Raw genomic sequence first — 20478 nt, 5'->3', positions numbered from 1 at the left:
CTTCAGTGGTATTTAATTTCATGAGGATTATGATCACACAGTCCCTTGGTTCTATGTCAGATAGGTCTGCATCCTCCATCTTGCAGCAGTTCTGGTTTTTGCATCCTGTCAAATGTAACCTTTGTGCTAATTTGGCAAAATCAGTTCTCACATTTAGTGCTGAGAGACTGATAACTGAATTCTCAAATGAACTGCACATTTGCAGAGATGAAGTACAGAACTGTGGACTGTTTTCCCACAGTTTAAATTCTTCAGACTCAGCTGTCAACATGTGAGTTTGTAGCACAAAAGCAGTTTTAACTTGATGACTTTTTTCCACCAAGGCCATAAAAATGAAATGTATACTATACTCTCCTTTATGTTACTCCATCTTCTAATGAGATTTTCTTTCTCATGGACAGTGAAAGCCTGTATGCCCTTTAGAGTTCTTAGTAGATTAAAGTCTCCTTGCTGAATTAAAAAAAAAAAATTCTACTACAGAAATATTTTAGTTTGAGAAATGACCAGATATCCATGTTTAAAGAAGTTTGTTCCTACTAATTCTGAGTCCCTACCGAGCATAGGTTAAATAACCGACAGTGGATATTCCAAAACTGTCCTCTGGGATTTTAGACTTTGGGTCTTTTATGACTTTACACAGAGAGTCTTATCATGATCTCAGCATCTTTTCTGTTCCTTGGTGAGGCTTCTAATTTCTCAGATGATCACCTGGTACCATTCTACCTCCTCTATTCCCAGACGGGGGTATCTGACTATATGCCCAGTTCCTTTTGATTACCACTGTGCTTGTACTGAATGATGAATGATCTTAGTTAGGTATCATCTTCATTTAAAGGACAGCAACTGGCAAGTAACAACAAATTTATTGTAAACTTGGGAGAGCAGGAAATAAAGGAAACATAGGAGAGACTCTTTAAAGAGAAAAGGCTAGTGACAAATACCGCGGGAGAGATAGTCTAAGTGAAGATTGATTAAAAAAAAAAAATCACAGAAAGTCATTAGTGGAGGAGCAGTTTCATGGGATCAAAGTCAGGATAAAAACAGCTAAATGTAGTGCAAATGTTGAGTAAACAAGTTCCTTAACCAGACTACGGACTTAAGACATCTAGGGACCTTGTGGTTCACCATCATTAAATGGAGAATTTAGGTAGGGTACATTAGAAAGTATTCAGGTCAGGGAAGAAATCAGAGGTGAAGAACCAATAAAGTCAGCAAAAAAAAGTAAGTTGGGTAAATTTATGAAAAAAAATCAATACAATTAAGAGCAAAGGCAGTAGGGTCAAAGGTGGAAGGTAAGAGGCACATCATTTTCATTAATACATGAAAAATAACAGGACAATCAGAAACATTGCTATAGGAAAATGAATGCTGACTGGGATAATTTGAGGTATATTTTATGGTCATTTTAGAGTTGGGATACAGAGAACAATGGAGAAGGAAATGGCAACCCACTCCTGTATTCTTGTCTGGAAAATCCCATGGACAGAGGAGTCTGGTGGGCTACAGTCCATAGGGTCACAAAGAGTCAGACATGACTGAGCAACTGAGCACGACCACAGAAAACAAAAACCCACAACTCATGGTCTCCTGAAATTTCAGAGGTTCAGAAGCAGATTTTGATTTTTCTCTAACAAACAAGACAGAGATGAAATTAATTTGAGGTAACCCTAGAAGAACAGGAGAAACAAGTGTGGCAGAAGTTCAAATGCTGAGATAATCAAGTACCTTACTGAGTACATAGATGGATTGTAAGCTATGAACTTCATCCTTATTAATGAAGTATGTGAAACCAAAGGAGAATTCATGAAAATGAGATTAGGGACTGGGAAACTTTATTTTATAGGATTGAGAGCAGATATAAATGGAGATCCTTATTTAATAATAAAAACATCTATGAACATACTTGAGTGACCAGTATAAAAATCGCTGATGAATGCATAAGGAAATTAAAAAAAAAAAACTCTACAGAGAAGACTTACATAAGGATTATTTGGTTTAAAATTTGAGTGAAAGTAATGTTTACTTATTTTAGGCATATAAATTTTATCATTTTCAATTGTAAATTTATTTATATATTAAAAAGAAAAAGAATTTTAAAAGTATCTGCTCTGCAAACTAGTGAATGGATAAACAACAAAGAACTACTGTATAGAACACAGAACTACATTCAATATTTTGTGATAAACCATAATGGAAAATAATAATATGGAAAAGAATATATTTCTATATGTATAACCAAATCCCTTTGGTGTACAGCAGAAATTACCGCAACACTGTAAGTCAACTACATTTCAAAAAATAAAATTTTTTTAAAGTATCTGCTTGATCAAGAAGTGACACCAGTGCCTGAAGTTCAAAAAACTAGGTTCTTTTCCAAAATCTACTACTGGGTAGATGTAATCTTAGATTAACATATTAGTCTTAATTTCCCAACCTGTAAAGTGGAAAAAAGAATTTTAGGAAGATTAAAGGAGAATCAAATGATATAATACAAATGTTTCAAAAATATTTTCAGTGTAATGTGTTTAGCACAATTTTTAAAACATTTAATAATTTATATGATGCTCTAAAGGCAACATGAGAGGTGTGGAGGAAAAAAATACTACATGAGATTTGTGGTGGTGTCCCTGGAAGACAAGACTGGTAAGGCATCTTATCTTTTTCCACTGTCTCCCTTCCGTAGCTCCAGCCCAGATCTATGTTTTTCCATTGTTAACTACTGAGAAACTTCACTTTTTGCACAAAGCAAATATTTTCCAGAATTTTTAATCTCTTTTCTCTTTTTGCCCCACTTTCTCACACCCACAGCCATGAAGTCATCACCATGAATTTAACTGCACACTGAATCTCAACTCATATTGTCTGCACAATAGGAGGAAAGCTCTCCACTCACTTACTACAGACGCCACGTTATGTGCCTGTGCTCTTGCAAGTAGTAGCACCTACCGTTGAGCCACCTGGAATCGTGCTGCTCCGTCCTGATTGGATGATGGTGCCCAAGAGTTCGGAAGATAGCAAAGTCTCGCCCCATAAAATCAGCTGCTGTTCCAGAGTATAATTCTCCATCTGTGTTGTGATAAAATAAAACCACATACACACACTTTAATTAAGGCAACATAAACCAAAACTAAGTACAAGTTTCATGTAAAGACCATCATAACACCCTCTGCCTCATTATGCAAAACTACTAATATTTATCCTGTATCTTTGTAGAAGGGAATATCTCACTACTCATTTAGCACTAACTGAAAAATTGAGTAAATGATTCAATGGACATCACTACTGGAAACAAAAATTATATATACCACACTGTCTGCTTTTATATGTTTAAAGCTACTATGATTCTAATATCTTTATTTTTTAAAGTCTCATTGTAAAATATTACTTAAACTTTTGGCTTTAATCAAAAAATTAAACTTCTAAATATTTCCTTTTTAGTAGGACTTAATGAAATTTTGCTATAATATACAGAAGACTAATACTTTCCTTGCTAAAATTTTTCTTGTCTTCCATTTTTTAATATATTAAGTGGAAACAGTATTCTAATTTGTTATGAGCTGTCATACAATCATAAAACAAGTCCACCACAGAGTCTCAAATATAAGAGAAATGTATTTGAAGAGGCGGGGGGGGGGGATTTTGATAAACACAGGCCATAATCACTATAGATCAAGATTCTATTGTGCTTTGATTCATTTCTACTTTACTTGAATTATCTCTGCTGCTGCTGCTAAGACGCTTCAGTCGTGTCCGACTCTGTGCGACCCCATAGACGGCAGCCCACCAGGCTCCCCCGTCCCTGGGATTCTCCAGGCAAGAATACTGGAGTGGGTTGCCATTTCCTTCTCCAGTGCATGAAAGGGAAAAGTGAAAGTGAAGTCACTCAGTCGTGTCAGACTCTTAGCGACCCCATGGACTGTAGCCTACCAGGCTCCTCCATCCACGGGATTTTCCAGGCAAGAGTACTGGAGTGGGGTGCCATTGCCTTCTCCGTGAATTAACTCTAGGACAGAATTTAATAATGGAAGAATCATAATCAGCAGGTTGGAACCGAAAGGAAAAAGAAACAAGGAGAAAGAGAACTTAATATTTACTGCATACCATTTGTGCTTGTGTGGCAGTCAGGTGCTGGCTTGATGGTTCAAATTATCTCATTTACTTCTGTCAACAACCCCCTGATGTACATGTTATCCTTATTTTACAGTTCAAGAAACCCAAGGTTCCTTAGCTGAATGACTAGCAAGTCAAGGTGAAAGTTCAAACTCAAGTCTGTTTAACCCCAAGTTTCTTACACTAAATACATATCATGTTGCCTTTTAATAAACTGAACTTTGTAAAATTGGCCTTTTCTTTCCTTTAAACAAAAAATGCCTCATATTATTCCACCCAGAAAATGCATTATTGCTTGCTTGCTTATATAAATTATAATCTAATCTTTTATGTGATATCCTTGGTTCACACCTACAATTCTCACTTGAAAATAAAGGTCTTTGAAATGAAAATGGACATTTTCAGGGGTCCAAACTAAATTTGGCTTCCCTGGTGGCTCAGACAGTGAAGAATCTGCCAGCAATTCAGAAGACCCGGGTCCTATCCCTGGATTGGGAGGATCACCTGGAAATGGGAATGGCAACCTACTCCAGTATTCTTGCATGGAGAATTTCATGGACAGAGGAGCCTGGTAGGCTATAGTCCATGGGGTCACAAAGAGTTGGACATGACTGAGCTTAAACTAAATTAATTCCTCTGGTAGACCCTCTGGTTCTTCGATGTGTTTGAATGCACCAGGCTTTGGAAAACGTCCAAAGCAGTACAGGATAGCTACACAGACAGCGTCACTGAAAATTCTAAGTTATGACTTTAAATATTAACAAAAAGATAGCTTCTCTTAGAAACTGAGTTTTTAAAAATTGATCAATTATTCTGAACTGCTGTGAATCAAGTCAAAAGTGATGGTCTGACAATATATTAAGTAAAATTCACCAGCTCTATGAACAGTACTCATGGGATATCATAAATTGACATATTGCAAATTGTGGTATCTTTGGGATTCAGAAACATCTTGTCTTCTCTTTACTTAATTAAATGAAGTTCAAACCTGACTTGCTCTCACAATAATATACTGCAATAGTGTTTTATCTGCCCATAAGGTAAAGAAATAACTCTTTTTGAAAAGTACAAAAACACTATTAAAAAGCTATTTACAAGTTTCAAAGGTACTGTGCAATATTTTAATGTAGATTGTCTACTTAAATATAACCTATATTCAATCAGCTTAATATTTTAGTTAAGGTTGACACTTAATCTTTTTACAAATAACTGACTGACAGATGTGATGAATTTTTAAACTTCAGGTGATTTTTTATCTGTATGAATAAAAGAATGTTAGTTTAAAATGTATTGTGAAAGCAACCTGAAATGTTCAAGTCAATTTCAAACATTTTCATGTTGGAACAGCTTTCATATGAAGATCTGTGTCCTCTTAACCTTAAAAAATCAAAAGCATTAAATCGTTTGTTGAACGTCATTGCCCTCTCAACCATATGTGAAGTAATGAAAATAAGGAAAGGTGAAAATAGAACAACCAAAAGGTGAAAACTGAGTGATTAAATATCAGAGAGTTGTCAGACCATGCCTAATAAGAGGTGTAATCAGAAATGGAAGAGTAAAGAATATCATGAGTTAATCTTTTTTTTTTCATTTAGCTTTTTCAATACGAGTAAAATTCATAATTATGATTGCTATTATATGTAAACTCTATTCCAGAGAGTTGAAATAACAAAAACTACAACCAAATTAATATTATTTGAATATGACAGGTGTTTGTTTCTCATATTCATTTCTTTAGCTTTGTTAAAACTCATGATTTTTTTTTAATTTATTCCCACATAAGGAGGGCAAAAAATCAATATAAATGAGTGCAAACCAGAAAGACTGATTTTATTTCTCTTTTGACAAGAGATAAGTAGGCTCCTCAGAGAATGTAGAAGGTTCATCAGTAGAAGAGCTCAATTTATTATTAAAAATATAATTTATGAAGAGTTGACTTAGAAACCAAAGAAAGGCTGCAGTTAAAGCACCAGTTGCTTCCAGTCATAGGAAGTTACCTCCTACTCAAACACTATTTTTAGCCAGAGTCAACATAATATATAAGAGCTGGAGGTCACCAGATGATTAGGTGCCCATGAGGGCACATTCTAATACTGTCAGTGCTTACTGTCAGTAACTATTCCTTAACACCAGGCCTTAGATCAGATTTTCTGCTCAGAGGTCTATAGGATTCTTATCAGTGCTGATTCCTCATCCTTGGGGAACAAAGGGCAACAAATCCCCCTTTGTTATTTTGCCCAAGTGTATAGTTGGTAGCATATCTTACTCTGGCATTCTCTTTAAGACAATATATATCAGCTCAGAGTATATTTCATTTAATGTAACTGTGTATTACCATCTTATATTAAAGACTTACACTCTCCAGCTATCTGAAATGATCTAACAAAATATCTGAGTTGAGTAAATCTACTATACCTTATCTGGCTTATATTTGGAAAATATGTTCATTTTTTTTTTTTAAATTTAAAAAGCCTATTAGCCAAACTTTTTTTGTATGTTTGATGTCATCTATTAAGTTATCAAATTATATCTGTAATTTTTAAATTTTATGACCTTAAATATAGGTTAGCCTACAATGGTTTCAATTGCTTTATGGCTAAGATACATACTTTTGGGTTTTCCAAATGTACTAAATTACTACTGAAAGAAAATATATTTGTCCAATTTTATTAAATTTATGGTAGAATAATACATGCACGGAATTGTGATACACATCAAAAAAGTGGTTGTGGATACTCTGTCCAAAAAAATTTTTAAGTTTTTCTACAAAAATACCATATAGGTAATTAGCTGTCTCAAAAAAATATATCAGACTAAGATAAATTAGTGCTGATGGATATAACTAACATGCTAGAAATTGCTAAATGTGAAAGTTACTATTTGAATATATGCCATTATTTCTGAACGGCAGCTTTCTTACCTGTCTATAAAGAAAGCATTCTTTCCTGAGATGAACAAAAAGTTTAGTGAACTGTATTCCCACCATGGCAGTGTTACCTGAGAAGCATGTGTTAAAAAACAAAAGTTCATATGTACTCTGTATTTTGGGTTCAGAGCTCAAAATGAAGTAAAAATGTGGCTTAGATCAGTTAATGTATTGGATTACAATTCCTAAGAAGGGTGTGGTGAGAAGAAACAGAAGGTGGAAAAAAATTTCCTGATGAAATAACAGCATTACTAACACAGGTGTAAAGTGTGACATGGATATGAGCAGAAATCAAACAAACCTAAAGACCGAGTCATTATGTTGTTAACACCTTAAGCAAATTCTACTTACAGAATAGCAGAATAATTAGAAACAGAGGCAGGAAAAGATGTCTCTCTCTCTTCTTACACACACACACACTCACGCACACATATAGACACCCACACCACATGGCATGGATGAAATCTACTTCTTGAAAGTGAAAGGGTATGGGAATACTTTTACATTTTCATATTAAGCACCTTTTATATACCAATGAATATACTGGCTTTGTTGCTCATATTGTCCTTTTAAAATTAACATCATTCTTTAAATAGTTATAAATGTAAATGATAACAAACTTAAAAATATAAAATTTATCCCAACAGGCAACCACTATTGCCAGTTCCATTTTTATTTTAGTTTCTATTTACATATATATGCCAGAAATATGTACATACCCAAATGTAGTATGCTATTACACTATCTTATTTAAATCTTACAACAAATTAGTGGAACTTGCATGGCCATGCCATTTTATACAAAGAAACAGAGACTTCAGATAATTTTCTCAATTTTAGTTAATTAATTTGGGGAGTACCTCATTTGCTCTAATACAAAGTGAGAGAATATTCTAATGTCAAATTATGTTCTTTCCTGAGGCATGGCAGAATGCTAGCTTAGGGAAATAAATCATATGTAAAAGTCCCAAATGCTTGAAGCTGGTCCCCATAATATCTGTTAATGTTCGAATGACTGATGAAGACTTCAAAAACATAAAACTGCTTTCAAGATGACTGTTCCTTTCATATCATGAAAGTGTGTGTGTGTGTGTGTGTGTTTGTGTGTGCATGTATGTGTTTTAGCTACTTGGTCATGTTCCACTCTTTCTGACCCCATGGATTGTAGCCCACTAGGCTCCTCTGTCCTCGAACTCTCAAGGCAAGAATATTGGAGTGCAAAGCCATTCCCTTTTCCAGGAGATCTTCCCAAACCAGGGATCGAACCCATGTCTGCTGCACTGGAAGGAGGATTCATTACCACTGAGCCACCTGGGAAGCCCTTTATTAATGTAGATTTGAAAAATTTACTTCACTAAGGTGATTTGAAAACTTTGGGACATATTATAGGACTGGGGGACTTAACTGGGTAACTATACATTGCTCAGGAAAGATTCATATTTTCTATAGTTATCAGCTTAAAATGAAAGGCGGTTTGGAAACAGGCTATATTAAACTCTTACAGATTTCATAAACCAAAGTTTTTAAGTGGTCGTCTGGTTCTAAAGCTTACTACAGGTTAAAACTGCTTAAAAGAAGGATTGGCAATATAAAAGTATCTGCTGTTAAGATCCATCTAGCCAGTTTACAAGTTTGAGCTAAAAGTACAGTTCTACTTCCCAGTATTGGGGAAAGAAGCATCCTGGAACCACCTTGAAAATTTCTTCCATGTGCAAAAATGAGGTGAGCATATTTAAAATCTTTTGGATGGAAAGCTTCCCCCAAAACCATTTTTTAAATGTACAGTGTGCAATCTGTGTATTTCAGTGACTTCTATGTAAAAGTTTGGGAAGTGTTGTAGAAAATATTTATGTTAAAAGAACTCCATTAAATTACTAAACAATATTTTTAAAGCTTCAAAATAAAAAATGCCAAGAGGAACCCAACAAGGGGAATTAAATTTACTATGAGAGGAAGAATTTATACCATAGTTTTAAAAGAAGCAAATAACCTCAATAAAGGAAATCACAGCTTTTGAATTAACACAGTGCTGCAAATATTTTGAGGGATTTTACTATGTATAGTATGGCCTGCTCATTTTTCTGCATCCTGCTATTCAACTGATTCAGAAATTAACTTACATTAGCTTGAATTATCTTCTTTGTCAATAAGCAGTAAATATCTCTGAAAATTATTCAATCACTGTACAGCACTGGCTAGGTGAGATCTGAGCTTCCATTTAAAAGCTGCTTCTACCTCCTCTCCATGATTCATGCAACTTCCCTCACTCTCTTTTCTTTTTCACAAACCCATTCAACTTTTTCAAAGAAGTTTTAATATAACACCAAAACTGTGGCGTTTCATATTCTTCGTGGACATTGTGTGGTTGCATACCATATGAACTATGTAATACTTACTTGTCATCATCCTTTCTCAGTGGAATACTAAAATAAATAATCAAGCAGATCCCTACTGAGAAACATGCCACAAATTAAAGCTGTTCTAGGTACAATTTTATATACTGCTTTCTGAGAAATCTCTCTTTTTGCTTTCAGTGTGCAATTTAAACAAGTATAGGCTGTAAGTTCAAACAAAATAGTACTCCTCTCCTTTGTTTAAGACACTTTTCAATTTTCTGTGTGTGTACTTAAGGAAGTTATTCACACGTAATCACTAGGCCATCTGTGAATAGGAAATTATAAGTCTGTTACATCTGCTGCATTCCTTCAGGTCCTAAACTTCTGTTAAAGTGCTCCATAAATGGATCAAATGGACTGAAATTGTCTGCATTTCGAAAGCAGTAGAAGAGATAACTCATGCTATAATGGTTTTATTCTTAATAGAAAAAGGATCAGTGAAAGGATGATAAACACTAGAGAATACTGGAAAAATATATTTTCATAGTTAATGCTGTAGACAGTATGACCAGAGTCTTATTTTGTTGAACAGAGGAAAAAAGTTATCTTTTAAAAGAAAAAGAGGGAAAACTTTATGGACTTACTATACAACAAATAACATCCTAAATTTACCTTTTAGAAATTTAGATATATTATTCAAAATTCAAATAGAATGTTTATACCTGAAAAGTTTCACCATTATTTTTGTTGTGTCATCAAATAATTTCTATATTTCATAAAAAAGAAAAAGGAAACAAAAAGTTACATAATTTCTATATAATTATTTAAAAACAAAATCTCCTGTGTTTCAGGTTGCTGGCATACTCAACAATTAAAAGGAAAAAAGTTGTTTAATACACTTGTGTATTATTTAATCCCAATACAGAGTGGTTAAAAGAATGTGGAAAAAATTCTCTTTCAATACAAACTAAAACTTTTTCCTTCTTCTACTTCTATCTTCCTACTTCTATCCTTTTGAACTATAGCTAAACATTTACCACCTATCTGCAATATTTAAGGAGAAAAGGAAAGAATAAAATTAGAAAGGAAAAGGTCAAAGAAAAGTATACAGGAAATACATAGAATGTTTTGATTAAAAAAATAAAAAGGAAGAGAGAAAAGCCCTAAAGTCAAAAAAAGATGAACACACAAGAACTTTGTCAAATCAAGGTAACACAAGGGGGAATCTATCAATTGTATTACCATTTAGTTGTATTGTGCTGATTAAGTTGTCCAACTGTTAAAAGTGTTACAAATCTTGGAACTACAATTAACAAGAGATAATTCATCTCATTATTTCTGACTTGCCAAAATTCCCCGTTTGAAACACCTCTTTCTAATAAAGAAAATCAAACCCATATTTTTACAACACAAAAACTGTAAAGGACTAGTGGAGATGTGGGGCTTCCCTGGTGGCTCAGCAAAAAGAATGGGCCTGCCAATGCAGGAGACACAGGTTCAGTTCCTGGATCGGGAAGATCCTCTGGAGAAAGAAATGGCAACCACTGAAGTCTTCTTGCCAGGGAAATCCCATGGACAGAGGAACCTGCTGGGCTACAGTCCAAAGGGTCGCAAAGAGTCAAATGTGATTTAATAACTAAACAACAACAACAGTGGGGATATATATGATTGAGTGGTCAATTTTAAAGATACTATTAAATCATTTTAATTAAAAAGAATCATAGACTAGATAGTACAAAAATCAAAGCAGCATTTAGTATTTCTTATTCATTTTCAAAATATTTGAAAATATCTCAACTGACATATTCTGAATATTTTATGATTAATAAAGGAAAAGGTTGGTATATAACAAGGAACATGAAATCTGGCCATTATCTACAGAAAATCTACTGTTTAATTGATTGTTGATTAAGTACCTATTAAAAGAGATGCCGTCAGCAGTTTAGGGTCATATGGGCTCTTCCCACGGCCATTTTCAAAATGTGAGTCTTGCAGCTTAAAAATGTTGTCCTGTAGAAAAGAAAAAGAATTCAATTTATTTATAATAAAAGTATTTTAATATGCTAGTTAATCATAGAGAGGTTGAGCATTCTTCTGCACTATCAAGGTATATTATTATTTGTGTAATCTTTAGAGATGGCAAAATAAATTAAGTGGGGTAAAAACTAGATATTATTAGACAAATGTCTATTTAGCTTGGTGGTTTTTAGTGCCATTACCATGTTGCAAGAAAGTGTATAAATGAATCCTAAAGGACAAAGCATGAGGTGATAAGAGTAGAGTGATCATTTTACCACATAAGTACGCCAAGAGCTACCCTAATGGCTCTTGAAAGAATGTTAAATTTAAACAAAATGATTCCTTTACTTCCTTCACATAGAGGAAAAACAGCAACTCACTATATTAGATGTTTGTAAGAAGATACACTATCTCACATTTCTGTATGTACTTTCCAGAAGGAAGTAGTCATAGCAGCCACATCCTCCACTCTGTCATTCCTAAATCTTTGATGCTTACAAGCTTCTCAAGCATTTTTAAATTAGTCACCTTGGAAGGTGGAAGGTACCTGAAACTATCCTTATCAATTTCTCTAAGTCGGAAATATCCAATTATTTATTAAGAAAGGTGTGCCTGGAGATAGTGTCCTTAGGAAAATAAGCACAAAGGTGACACATTTTATCACAAGGAAATCTGCTCAGTTGAGGCTCAAGCACCCAGAAACTGAAGTGAACATTTGACTATGGTAGGAAGTGTGCCAGAAAGCACTACAACACAAACCTTAATAAGGAGGTAACAAACTAACTCAGGCCTAAGACCCTGTCCTCAGAATGTGAGACTTCTGTATGACAGTGGAATAAATTGGGGGGTTTTCAGAGTACTATCTTCAGAGGCAAATAAATGCTCTGGAAATTAATTAGGTCAGAATATGTATGCATTTTCCAGTAGCACATTAACTTGTCTACAGACTGAAATAAAATAGCTTTTTTGGCAACTTCTCGACTGTTCACATAAAAGCATTTTCTATATTCTTAGAATAGTAAATGGTGTTCATTTTATGGCCAGTACAGATCACTTTATTTAACATTTAAAATTTCTGATGGAGCTAATGGCAGAGTTTCAAATTATGACTCTTAAAACTCATTTGAATTAGGGAAAAAGAGTGAAAAAGGAAGTAAGCCAAAAGTATTCTTCATTTTTATCTCTGTGTGATAATTACCAAATCTATGCATTTCTTACATTGGTCTGTACTTGATAAACAGCTATCCCCTAGCAATGACTGTTCGTTGTTATTTAGTCACTAGTCACATCTGACTCTTTTGCAGCCCCATGGACTGTAGTCTGCTAGTTTCCTTTGTACATGGGTTCCTCCAGCCAAGAATGGGTTGCCATTTTCTTCTCCAGGGGATCTTCCTGACCTAGGAATTGAACTCATCTCCTGTATTTGCAGGTGGATTCTTCACCACTGAGCCACCAGGGAAGCCCACTGGTTGGTTCTTTATCTGAGTTCTAAAATTTACAATGTGAAAAATTTATGGGGTTTCTCAGAACTGCATTAAGCTGTAGAAGGAAATGGAAACCCCCTCCAGTATTCTTGCCTGAGAAACCCCATAGACAGAGGAGCCTGGCAGGCTACATACAGTCCACAGGGTCACAAAGAGTCAGATACAATTGAGCAACTGAGTATGCATGCGAACACACAGTAGGAATGGCAGTGAGTTAGAAGTCAGGTCCAGTTGGGTCAATGAGGTGAGCACTTGTTCTTTGATGGGCAACCAATATCTCTGAACCTTAGGTTTCTAAAAGTTAATGTTGATAAGGATATTTAATCGCAAATGTTTATTGTGATGATTAAAGAATTGGAATAAAATATTTTTAAAGTAGCAAAATAAAAAGGCACAATTTATTCTTATTCTATTAATATTGCTCATATTAACACAACAAAAATATGAAAATTTAACACAAGCTTTTACCATTGTGGGCAAACTTTCCTAGCAAAACTTGAAAGAAATATTATTTAAAATGTTACATAAGTCATCAAATTATAAACTTATTTACAAAAACACATTTGTCATAGGCACTTGAATATTAAAATTATAGTATGAAATTTCTTGAAATATACTAAGAAAAAGCATAGAAGTTTAACAAATATTTAGATACATTTTGATAAAAGTTAGGAAACAATACAAAAGATTAGTAACTGATATATACTCTACTGCCACAATGATAAAAAATATTAAAATCTGTCTGTGTTACTAATCCTCACAGGTTAGGGGAAGCAGCAGGTGGAAGTGATAGTGTGACTGAAAATATTGTTATAAATATACATATAAATTTCTTGTCCTCATAAGACATTTTACTTAAGATAGAGGAGCTATCCCTCAAAATATGAGACACTTGATGACTGGGATCATGTGTCCAAGTTAATAGGACAATGTCAAGGTATATGAGAAGTACTTGCAGCCTCATGTTTAACATCTGATTTACAAGGTAAAGGATTAGACTTCACAGGAGGAAAGGTTAAGCATGTCAGTTATGGTTTAAGAGATGAAAAACTATACTTTGCCAGGGTATCAGGTAATGTGTTCAAAGCCAGCTTCCTTTTCATTTCCTTCCTTCTTCCTTTAAATGGAACTCTTCCTCAAATTTCTGTGTTTCTACCATGTAATTATTCTATATTCTTATATGATTCTACTGAAGGGTAACACTGAGTTTCTTTACCAGCCCAGTGATATGGAGGCTTGGAATAATTGTAGTTTGATTTCTGAGTAGGAAGGTAAAAGATATTTCTTACATACAAATGTTTGTAGTGTAAAATCCATACCTGTAACACATAATAATGAAGTCTGCGTAGTCACTCACTCGTGCGCTACTCTTTGCGGCCCCGTGGACTGTAGCTTGCCAGGCACCTCTGTTCATGGGGATTCTCCAAGCAAGAATACTGGAGTGGGTTGCCATTTCCTTCTCCAAGTAATGAAGTCTAATATCTGTTGAAATCAGATATTATCCCTGGCCATGCCTTTTATTATCTGGGTCTCAGGCAATCCCTTAAACATTCTGAAATTCAGATTCCTTTTATAAGGAGAATAGGAAAATCTCATAGGGTTGATTATGAATATTATTGTAACAATGTATATAAAACACTTAGAATGCCCAAAAAATATTTATTAATATATTTTTTTCATTGTTTGTAGTTACCAAAATAAAATCATTCTTTCCTATAGTGATTAATATCTTTCATGCTACAATGGAAATGTCTGCCTATATTTTCTTTAGTGGAAATTAAGACCTGTGTTTAAAAATATGTTAATACTTTGAACTCCAAAAATGCACTGAAAATTATTTTTTCCTATAGCTAGACCAGAGTCCATTAAAAACCTTTTTGACCAAAAAAAACAATTAAATATAATATGTATAAAATTTCTCAATTAAAAAAAGACTAGTCTTTTAATATATCTGATAAACTTAATGTGATTAATATTGAGAGACATCAATACTGCTGTTTCTGTTATCTTATGAGTGAGACCTAGTATACGTGTGAAAATATTGACTCCTTGGAAAAGAAGCCTTTGTTAATATAATTGTACATTCTATGTTGTCATATGTAGCAAAACACAGAGACAACTGTCCGGCTGTACTTGGCAGGCTTTTTGAAACCTGATTGCTATTCAACGATTCTCTGTTTTAAAGAGTGTTAAATAGATCACATATGCAAGTAATAAGACCAGAAATCTTAAGACCAATGTATACAATTAAAACTGAATAGCTTATATGACTTACTTGGGCTGAAGTAGTTTTCATTTTTAGTAATACACGAACAGAAATCTAGCTGCATGGATTCTAATTGCTTTAGCAGATACTATGAATATATCATATGTTATTGTACCATATTTTATTACATGATTGCATCAGTTTTCAGCAACTATTTTTAGCTTTCAAGTCCACTCTTTCCCCTTTGTCTTTTGGATTTCCTGAATGTTATTAAGACTGTGGTGAGGTAAGGCATTAGAGGAAATAATAACTGTGCTAATGTCTAATCCAAAGTTTTATAAATTATAAACCATTGGTGACATCATGGCAATAAATTTTCTAAATCTCAATCTTGTCCAAGTAATAAATTTAAGTAACAAAGCTGCAATTTTAGTTGCTTTATTTAATGATTAAAACATAAATGATGCTTGTAAAAAGGCAAAGAAATGAAAAGAAAATAATAGTATACATGATAGAATAACCATTTTGGGTATGAAGCTATATAAATTTAAACAGAATATCTGGGCATCCATTTTAAAATTATTTTAAAACATCCACTATTCTATTTTTTCAAAATGCACAATCTCCTTTCCTGCTTTTTACAAAGATACTTTGTTTGCCAGTTATAATGAATTATCAAGTATTCCCTGGTTGCACCAGTTTTTTCTCATTTCTGTCTAAACTACCCCTAGCTCACCCTTCAAAACCAGCGTGAATTTCCTTTAAGACTAAATTCAAAAGTTACTTTCTGGGAGAAGTAATTTGTTAGTTAGAGATGTAATTTATTAGTTTCCTTTGTGCATATCCTAATTAACAAATGTACACAGACAATAACAATACTGGGTAAAACTACTGGCTTCAGCAATGAAGGGACATAATAGGATTTCACAAGAAACATTGTGGCATACTATATTTTACCCAAGAAGATCCATTTGTGGCTAAAATTCATTTGGAATTTACTTCTCTTAAAAAGGTGACTCTAGGTCTTTGTTGTGCAATTCTAATAGCCATGAGCTCTACATGTAGCAATTAAATTTAATGAAAATTAATAATCCTATTCCTCAATCGCACTTGCTACATTTTAAGTGTTCAATAGTCACATGAGACTTGTGAATACAATACTGCAGATCTAAACGTTTCCACTGTCATAGAAGCTCTATTGGACAACATTATATTAGCAGCAAAGAGTAGAACTGAAAATTAGAGGGTCTCTAGGGAAAGAAAATTTGTCTTCAAATCACAATTGCCGTTGAAAAAGTCTATGAAATCTACAAGGAAAGATTATACTAAAAATATTAGTTTTGATTTTCATTACCAAGGGTTTTCCCTCAGCAACGTTAAATGGTAGGGCAGAGGAACAAACACATGTCCTGTATTTTTTCATATGCCATCCTTCTTCCATTCAAATTATTTTTCCCTAATGTCTGCAAGTAACAAAACTTACTCATTATTTAAAGTTTAAGTCATAATACCATTAATTTTACCCAGCAGAAAAAAATATTTTCTCCCTGGAACTTGTATAAGAATCTATTCATAGTCTCTTTGTGCCATTTGTTACCTTCAACCGTGCTGTTCAATAATGCATTTGATTCTTTTCTTCTTAATACTTTTGAGGTGAAGGAAAAATCTTACTATGTTTCTCCCAAATACTAAGATAGAGCTTTTCACCAAGTTAAAGATCAATGAAATAATGAATAAATAAGTGACCATGTGACTGAGTAGAAGAGGTGCTATAGAAAAACTACATCCAAGGAATACCAAGAACATGGGAGAATCCCAGGGACGGGGGAGCCCGGCGGGCTGCCGTCTATGGGGTCGCACAGAGTCAGACACGACTGAAGCGACTTAGCAGCAGCAGCAGCCCTGACCTCTAAGAGCTAATGTTTTAAGGATATGACACAGATATGAAAACAACTGTGCAGTGGAGGCCAGACTACAGAATTCAAATATTAAACCTAGTTTTAAAGTGAGTTTTAAGAAAGGTAGTAGTTTTAACTGTTTTGTATTATATATATCACTATTAACAGAGTATTGATTGTTACATATTTCAAATGAGTTTATCCTTCCTGCAAAAGAGTAATAATAAAATTTAATGACAAAGAGTATAACTTTACAGTCCTTTTGCTTTTAAATCTGTTTCTGTTTCAATTTCATTGGGCTTTGTGATTCTTCAATTATTATTTATTAATATTAATCTTGCTAATAAATATTTACTCCTCTCAGTAGAACAAGCTTCAGGTGAAAAGTCATCAAATATTTCTTTGTAGAACTTCAAAAATCATTCTTATTAATGTAATACTTCCATAATTCCAGGATAACTGTTTTATCTGTTTGTCTTTTTTTTTTAATTAACAGAAATTACTCCAAGTATTGCTGAGATGCTGGCAAGTAGAACATCAAACAAGAGAAGCTGTTTGGGCTTTTGCTAAATATAATTTTATAGTTATAAAAATAAATAATTTCTTCTTAGGATTTACATTTTTATATTTATTTTAAAAACTTTCTAACATATGCTTCCTAAAACATATAACATTAATATGTGCAAAAATATATACTAAACTGTGACTATGTAAGAATTATGTTTGGAATATGAAGGTGAAAGATCTAATTATTTAACTTAATTAGCATACAAAAAATTACAACAAAAATGACTAAACAATAATAAAATTACATATATATGATATTACAATGTTTGTAAGTATTTATTTGGTAGTTATTTCACTTAACATGGGGGATTCCCTGGTGGCTCAGAAGGAAAGCGTCTGCCCGCAATGCCCGCAAACCTGGGTTTGATCCCCGGGTCGGGAAGATCCCCTGGAGAAGGAAACGGTAACCCACTCCAGTACTCTTGCCTAGAAAATTCCACAGATGGAGGAGCCTGGTGGACTACAGTCCATGGAGTCGCAAAGAGTCGGACACGACTTCACTTTCACTTTCACTTAACATGGAAATGTACCAAGTGCTCACAATATCCTAAATTTCATCTATATTTTGTCATTTAATCTTCAAACAACTCTACTATTATTGTGCCAGTTTTACAGATGAGAAACAGGGGTGTTTTCCTATAATACTCAAAATTATAGAGATGGATTAAGAATTTGATAAAAGAACTGTCTCTTTCCAAATCCTTGTTTTTAACCACTATGTTAAAAATTGGGCTTAAGGAAAATATTATGCACAAAAATATGTGAGACATACCCTAAGATAGTAGAAACTGGAAACCACAGGAGTTCAAAATGGGATAGGTAACTTTATGTTTCAGCTAGAAGGAAAAATTTTAATTAGGTCCTTTAGAAATGTATTTTGGTGGGAGGTGAATGCGTCTGAGAAGTATGCATTTGTATATTTGTATGTTTACTGGTTATGAGTGCAGAGGGCAAAAGGAGCTTATAGAGAGAGGGCAGAGTAAAGTACAGGTGCAAATTAGTCCATCTAGAAGTAACAGCATGAACAAAAATCCCTCAAAATAAACAAAATTTATATGATAAGTAACATAAAGTTGAGTTTATATAATGAAGACTATATACATATATTAAAAGACAAGGTAGATAAATAAACTGGGACTCAAACTGTGGAAAGTTTTCTGTGCCAGAATAAGCAATTTGCTCTATATTAAGTTACACAGTGATAATTTTAGTTGGCGAACAATAGCATCAAAGTGGTGCAATATTGTGATGAATCTGACAGTGATGTGTAAGATGATTTAAGATATATGAGCCTGGTGACAGAAAAAGAACCTATCGTCATAACCTGGGGAGGGAAAAATTAAGTCTTCTTACACATCACAGCAGTTTAAAGGATTTTTTTTTTTATTTTGTGTGTTGTTATGTCAAGTCACCTAGCTTCTTAGTAGCTAATGTTTCTTAAATTATGTTGCATGAGAATTCCCTTTGATATTCTAGCAAAGTTATGGATTCTTTGCTCCAGAAAGTTGAAGCTAAGCATACATATGTCTTGTAAGCGATCTTTAGGGTTTATTAACCTTATGTAGTCATGGTAAGAGCTTCCAAATCAGCTATTCTTCAAAGACCTTTCTGTTTCTAACTTGGTGTGATTCTTTCATCCTATCCCTCTGACCTTGGACATCTGCTTCTGTTGTTTTTTGGCCCCGTCCTTGAACATAACACAAGAATTATCCAGACTTTTAAAAACTCATTTTCTTTTTCATTTTCTATATACTGTTACTTGGTATTCATTTATTTTTATAAATTCAGCTATTGAACTTCAGCCCCAATCCCTCTGCTATTCTAATCATTCAAACCTGGTTTCCTGGCCTGTATGAAATCTCCTATTTTCCACGGTTATTTCAAAATTGAGAGCTATTAAGAGTCCTTGGCTCTTCAAAAGAATATAAGAGCAATTATGAATAATAAACTTCATAAAAATTAGCCTGTCAGAAAGAGTTATTTAACAATATACATTGTGGGAAGATATAAAAGAAATGTAACACTGGTATCTGTCACTGAGTGCTGGGAAAATTTAAAAGTAATGCTACGTGAATAAAGCAAGTATAATTTTCTGGCCTGATTGTACTAGTTCTGCCTTTGATTTCACTATGATTTCAGCCATATATGTTAGAAATTTATTTTTCTCTACAATCAAATAAACAAAACATTGTTGCAAGTAAAGGACTATTAATTGAAAAATGAAACTCAGTAAAAGATAAGTTTAAGAAAAAGCTTTATATCTGTAAGGATTTTTAGAAATGAGCATACTAATACTTTTTAAGATTAATTTTTGAGTAGTTTTAGATGTATAATATCTACAAGATTTGGTTCTGAATCCAAAATTCAGTCATTTGATGCTAAAATATTTAGAGTCAATAACTAATTATTGAATAATTGCCAATACTTTTTCAAATATACATCTTGGAAAGTAAAGTTTTTCTTAGCAAGTAAAGCCATAGAGCCACTTATATGATAATTGTTTTGACAAAAAGTATTCTATTTATCAAATTAAATAATAAAAATATTCCAGTTATATAAATATAAATATAGTTCAGTTTAATATTCATGATATGTGATCAATCTCTAGTTACACCTATACACACTTTTTACTGAATTTAATTTCTGTTCCTGAGGAATTCTTAGGATTTAAAACAGAAGGAAGGATAGTATGATCAGGGTACATAACATCTACTAAGTTCGTCTCTAGACTGAATATAAGTAGGAATGTTTTCAAATCATTGATTTCTATTTCTACAGTCTGTTCAAGCAATGCTTTAGTAAAGTGGAAATTTTACCTCTAAAATTAGTCTCCAGAGATTATATGGTCTTTCTGCAACCCACATTTTATTCTGTAATTTGACTTTGAAGGTGTATGTGGTAAAAATTTAGATCTCTAATCCATTGTGCTAAAT

At 33.5% G+C, this 20478-nt stretch overlaps 1 protein-coding gene across 6 annotated transcripts in view; it reads right to left on the bottom strand.

Moving 5' to 3' along the window:
- Positions 1-20478, bottom strand: part of SEMA3A (semaphorin 3A) — a 251443-nt gene that overhangs the window by 104611 nt on the left and 126354 nt on the right. For all 6 annotated transcript variants that reach the window (XM_081531719.1, XM_081531720.1, XM_081531724.1 and 3 more), the window contains exons 5-6: positions 11288-11381; positions 2947-3066 (exon numbers count right to left, since the gene is read on the bottom strand). In XM_081531719.1, coding sequence (XP_081387845.1) covers positions 2947-3066; positions 11288-11381 — 214 coding nt within the window. The remainder of the gene's footprint in view (positions 1-2946; positions 3067-11287; positions 11382-20478) is intronic.

The sequence above is a fragment of the Giraffa tippelskirchi genome, chromosome 10 (genome assembly GCF_054371585.1).
Source record: "Giraffa tippelskirchi isolate mGirTip1 chromosome 10, T2T-mGirTip1v1.2.pri, whole genome shotgun sequence".
Classification (NCBI taxonomy): domain Eukaryota; kingdom Metazoa; phylum Chordata; class Mammalia; order Artiodactyla; family Giraffidae; genus Giraffa; species Giraffa tippelskirchi.
The sequence above is the reverse complement of the archived record's forward strand: the minus strand, read 5'-3'. Positions and strand labels throughout refer to the sequence as shown.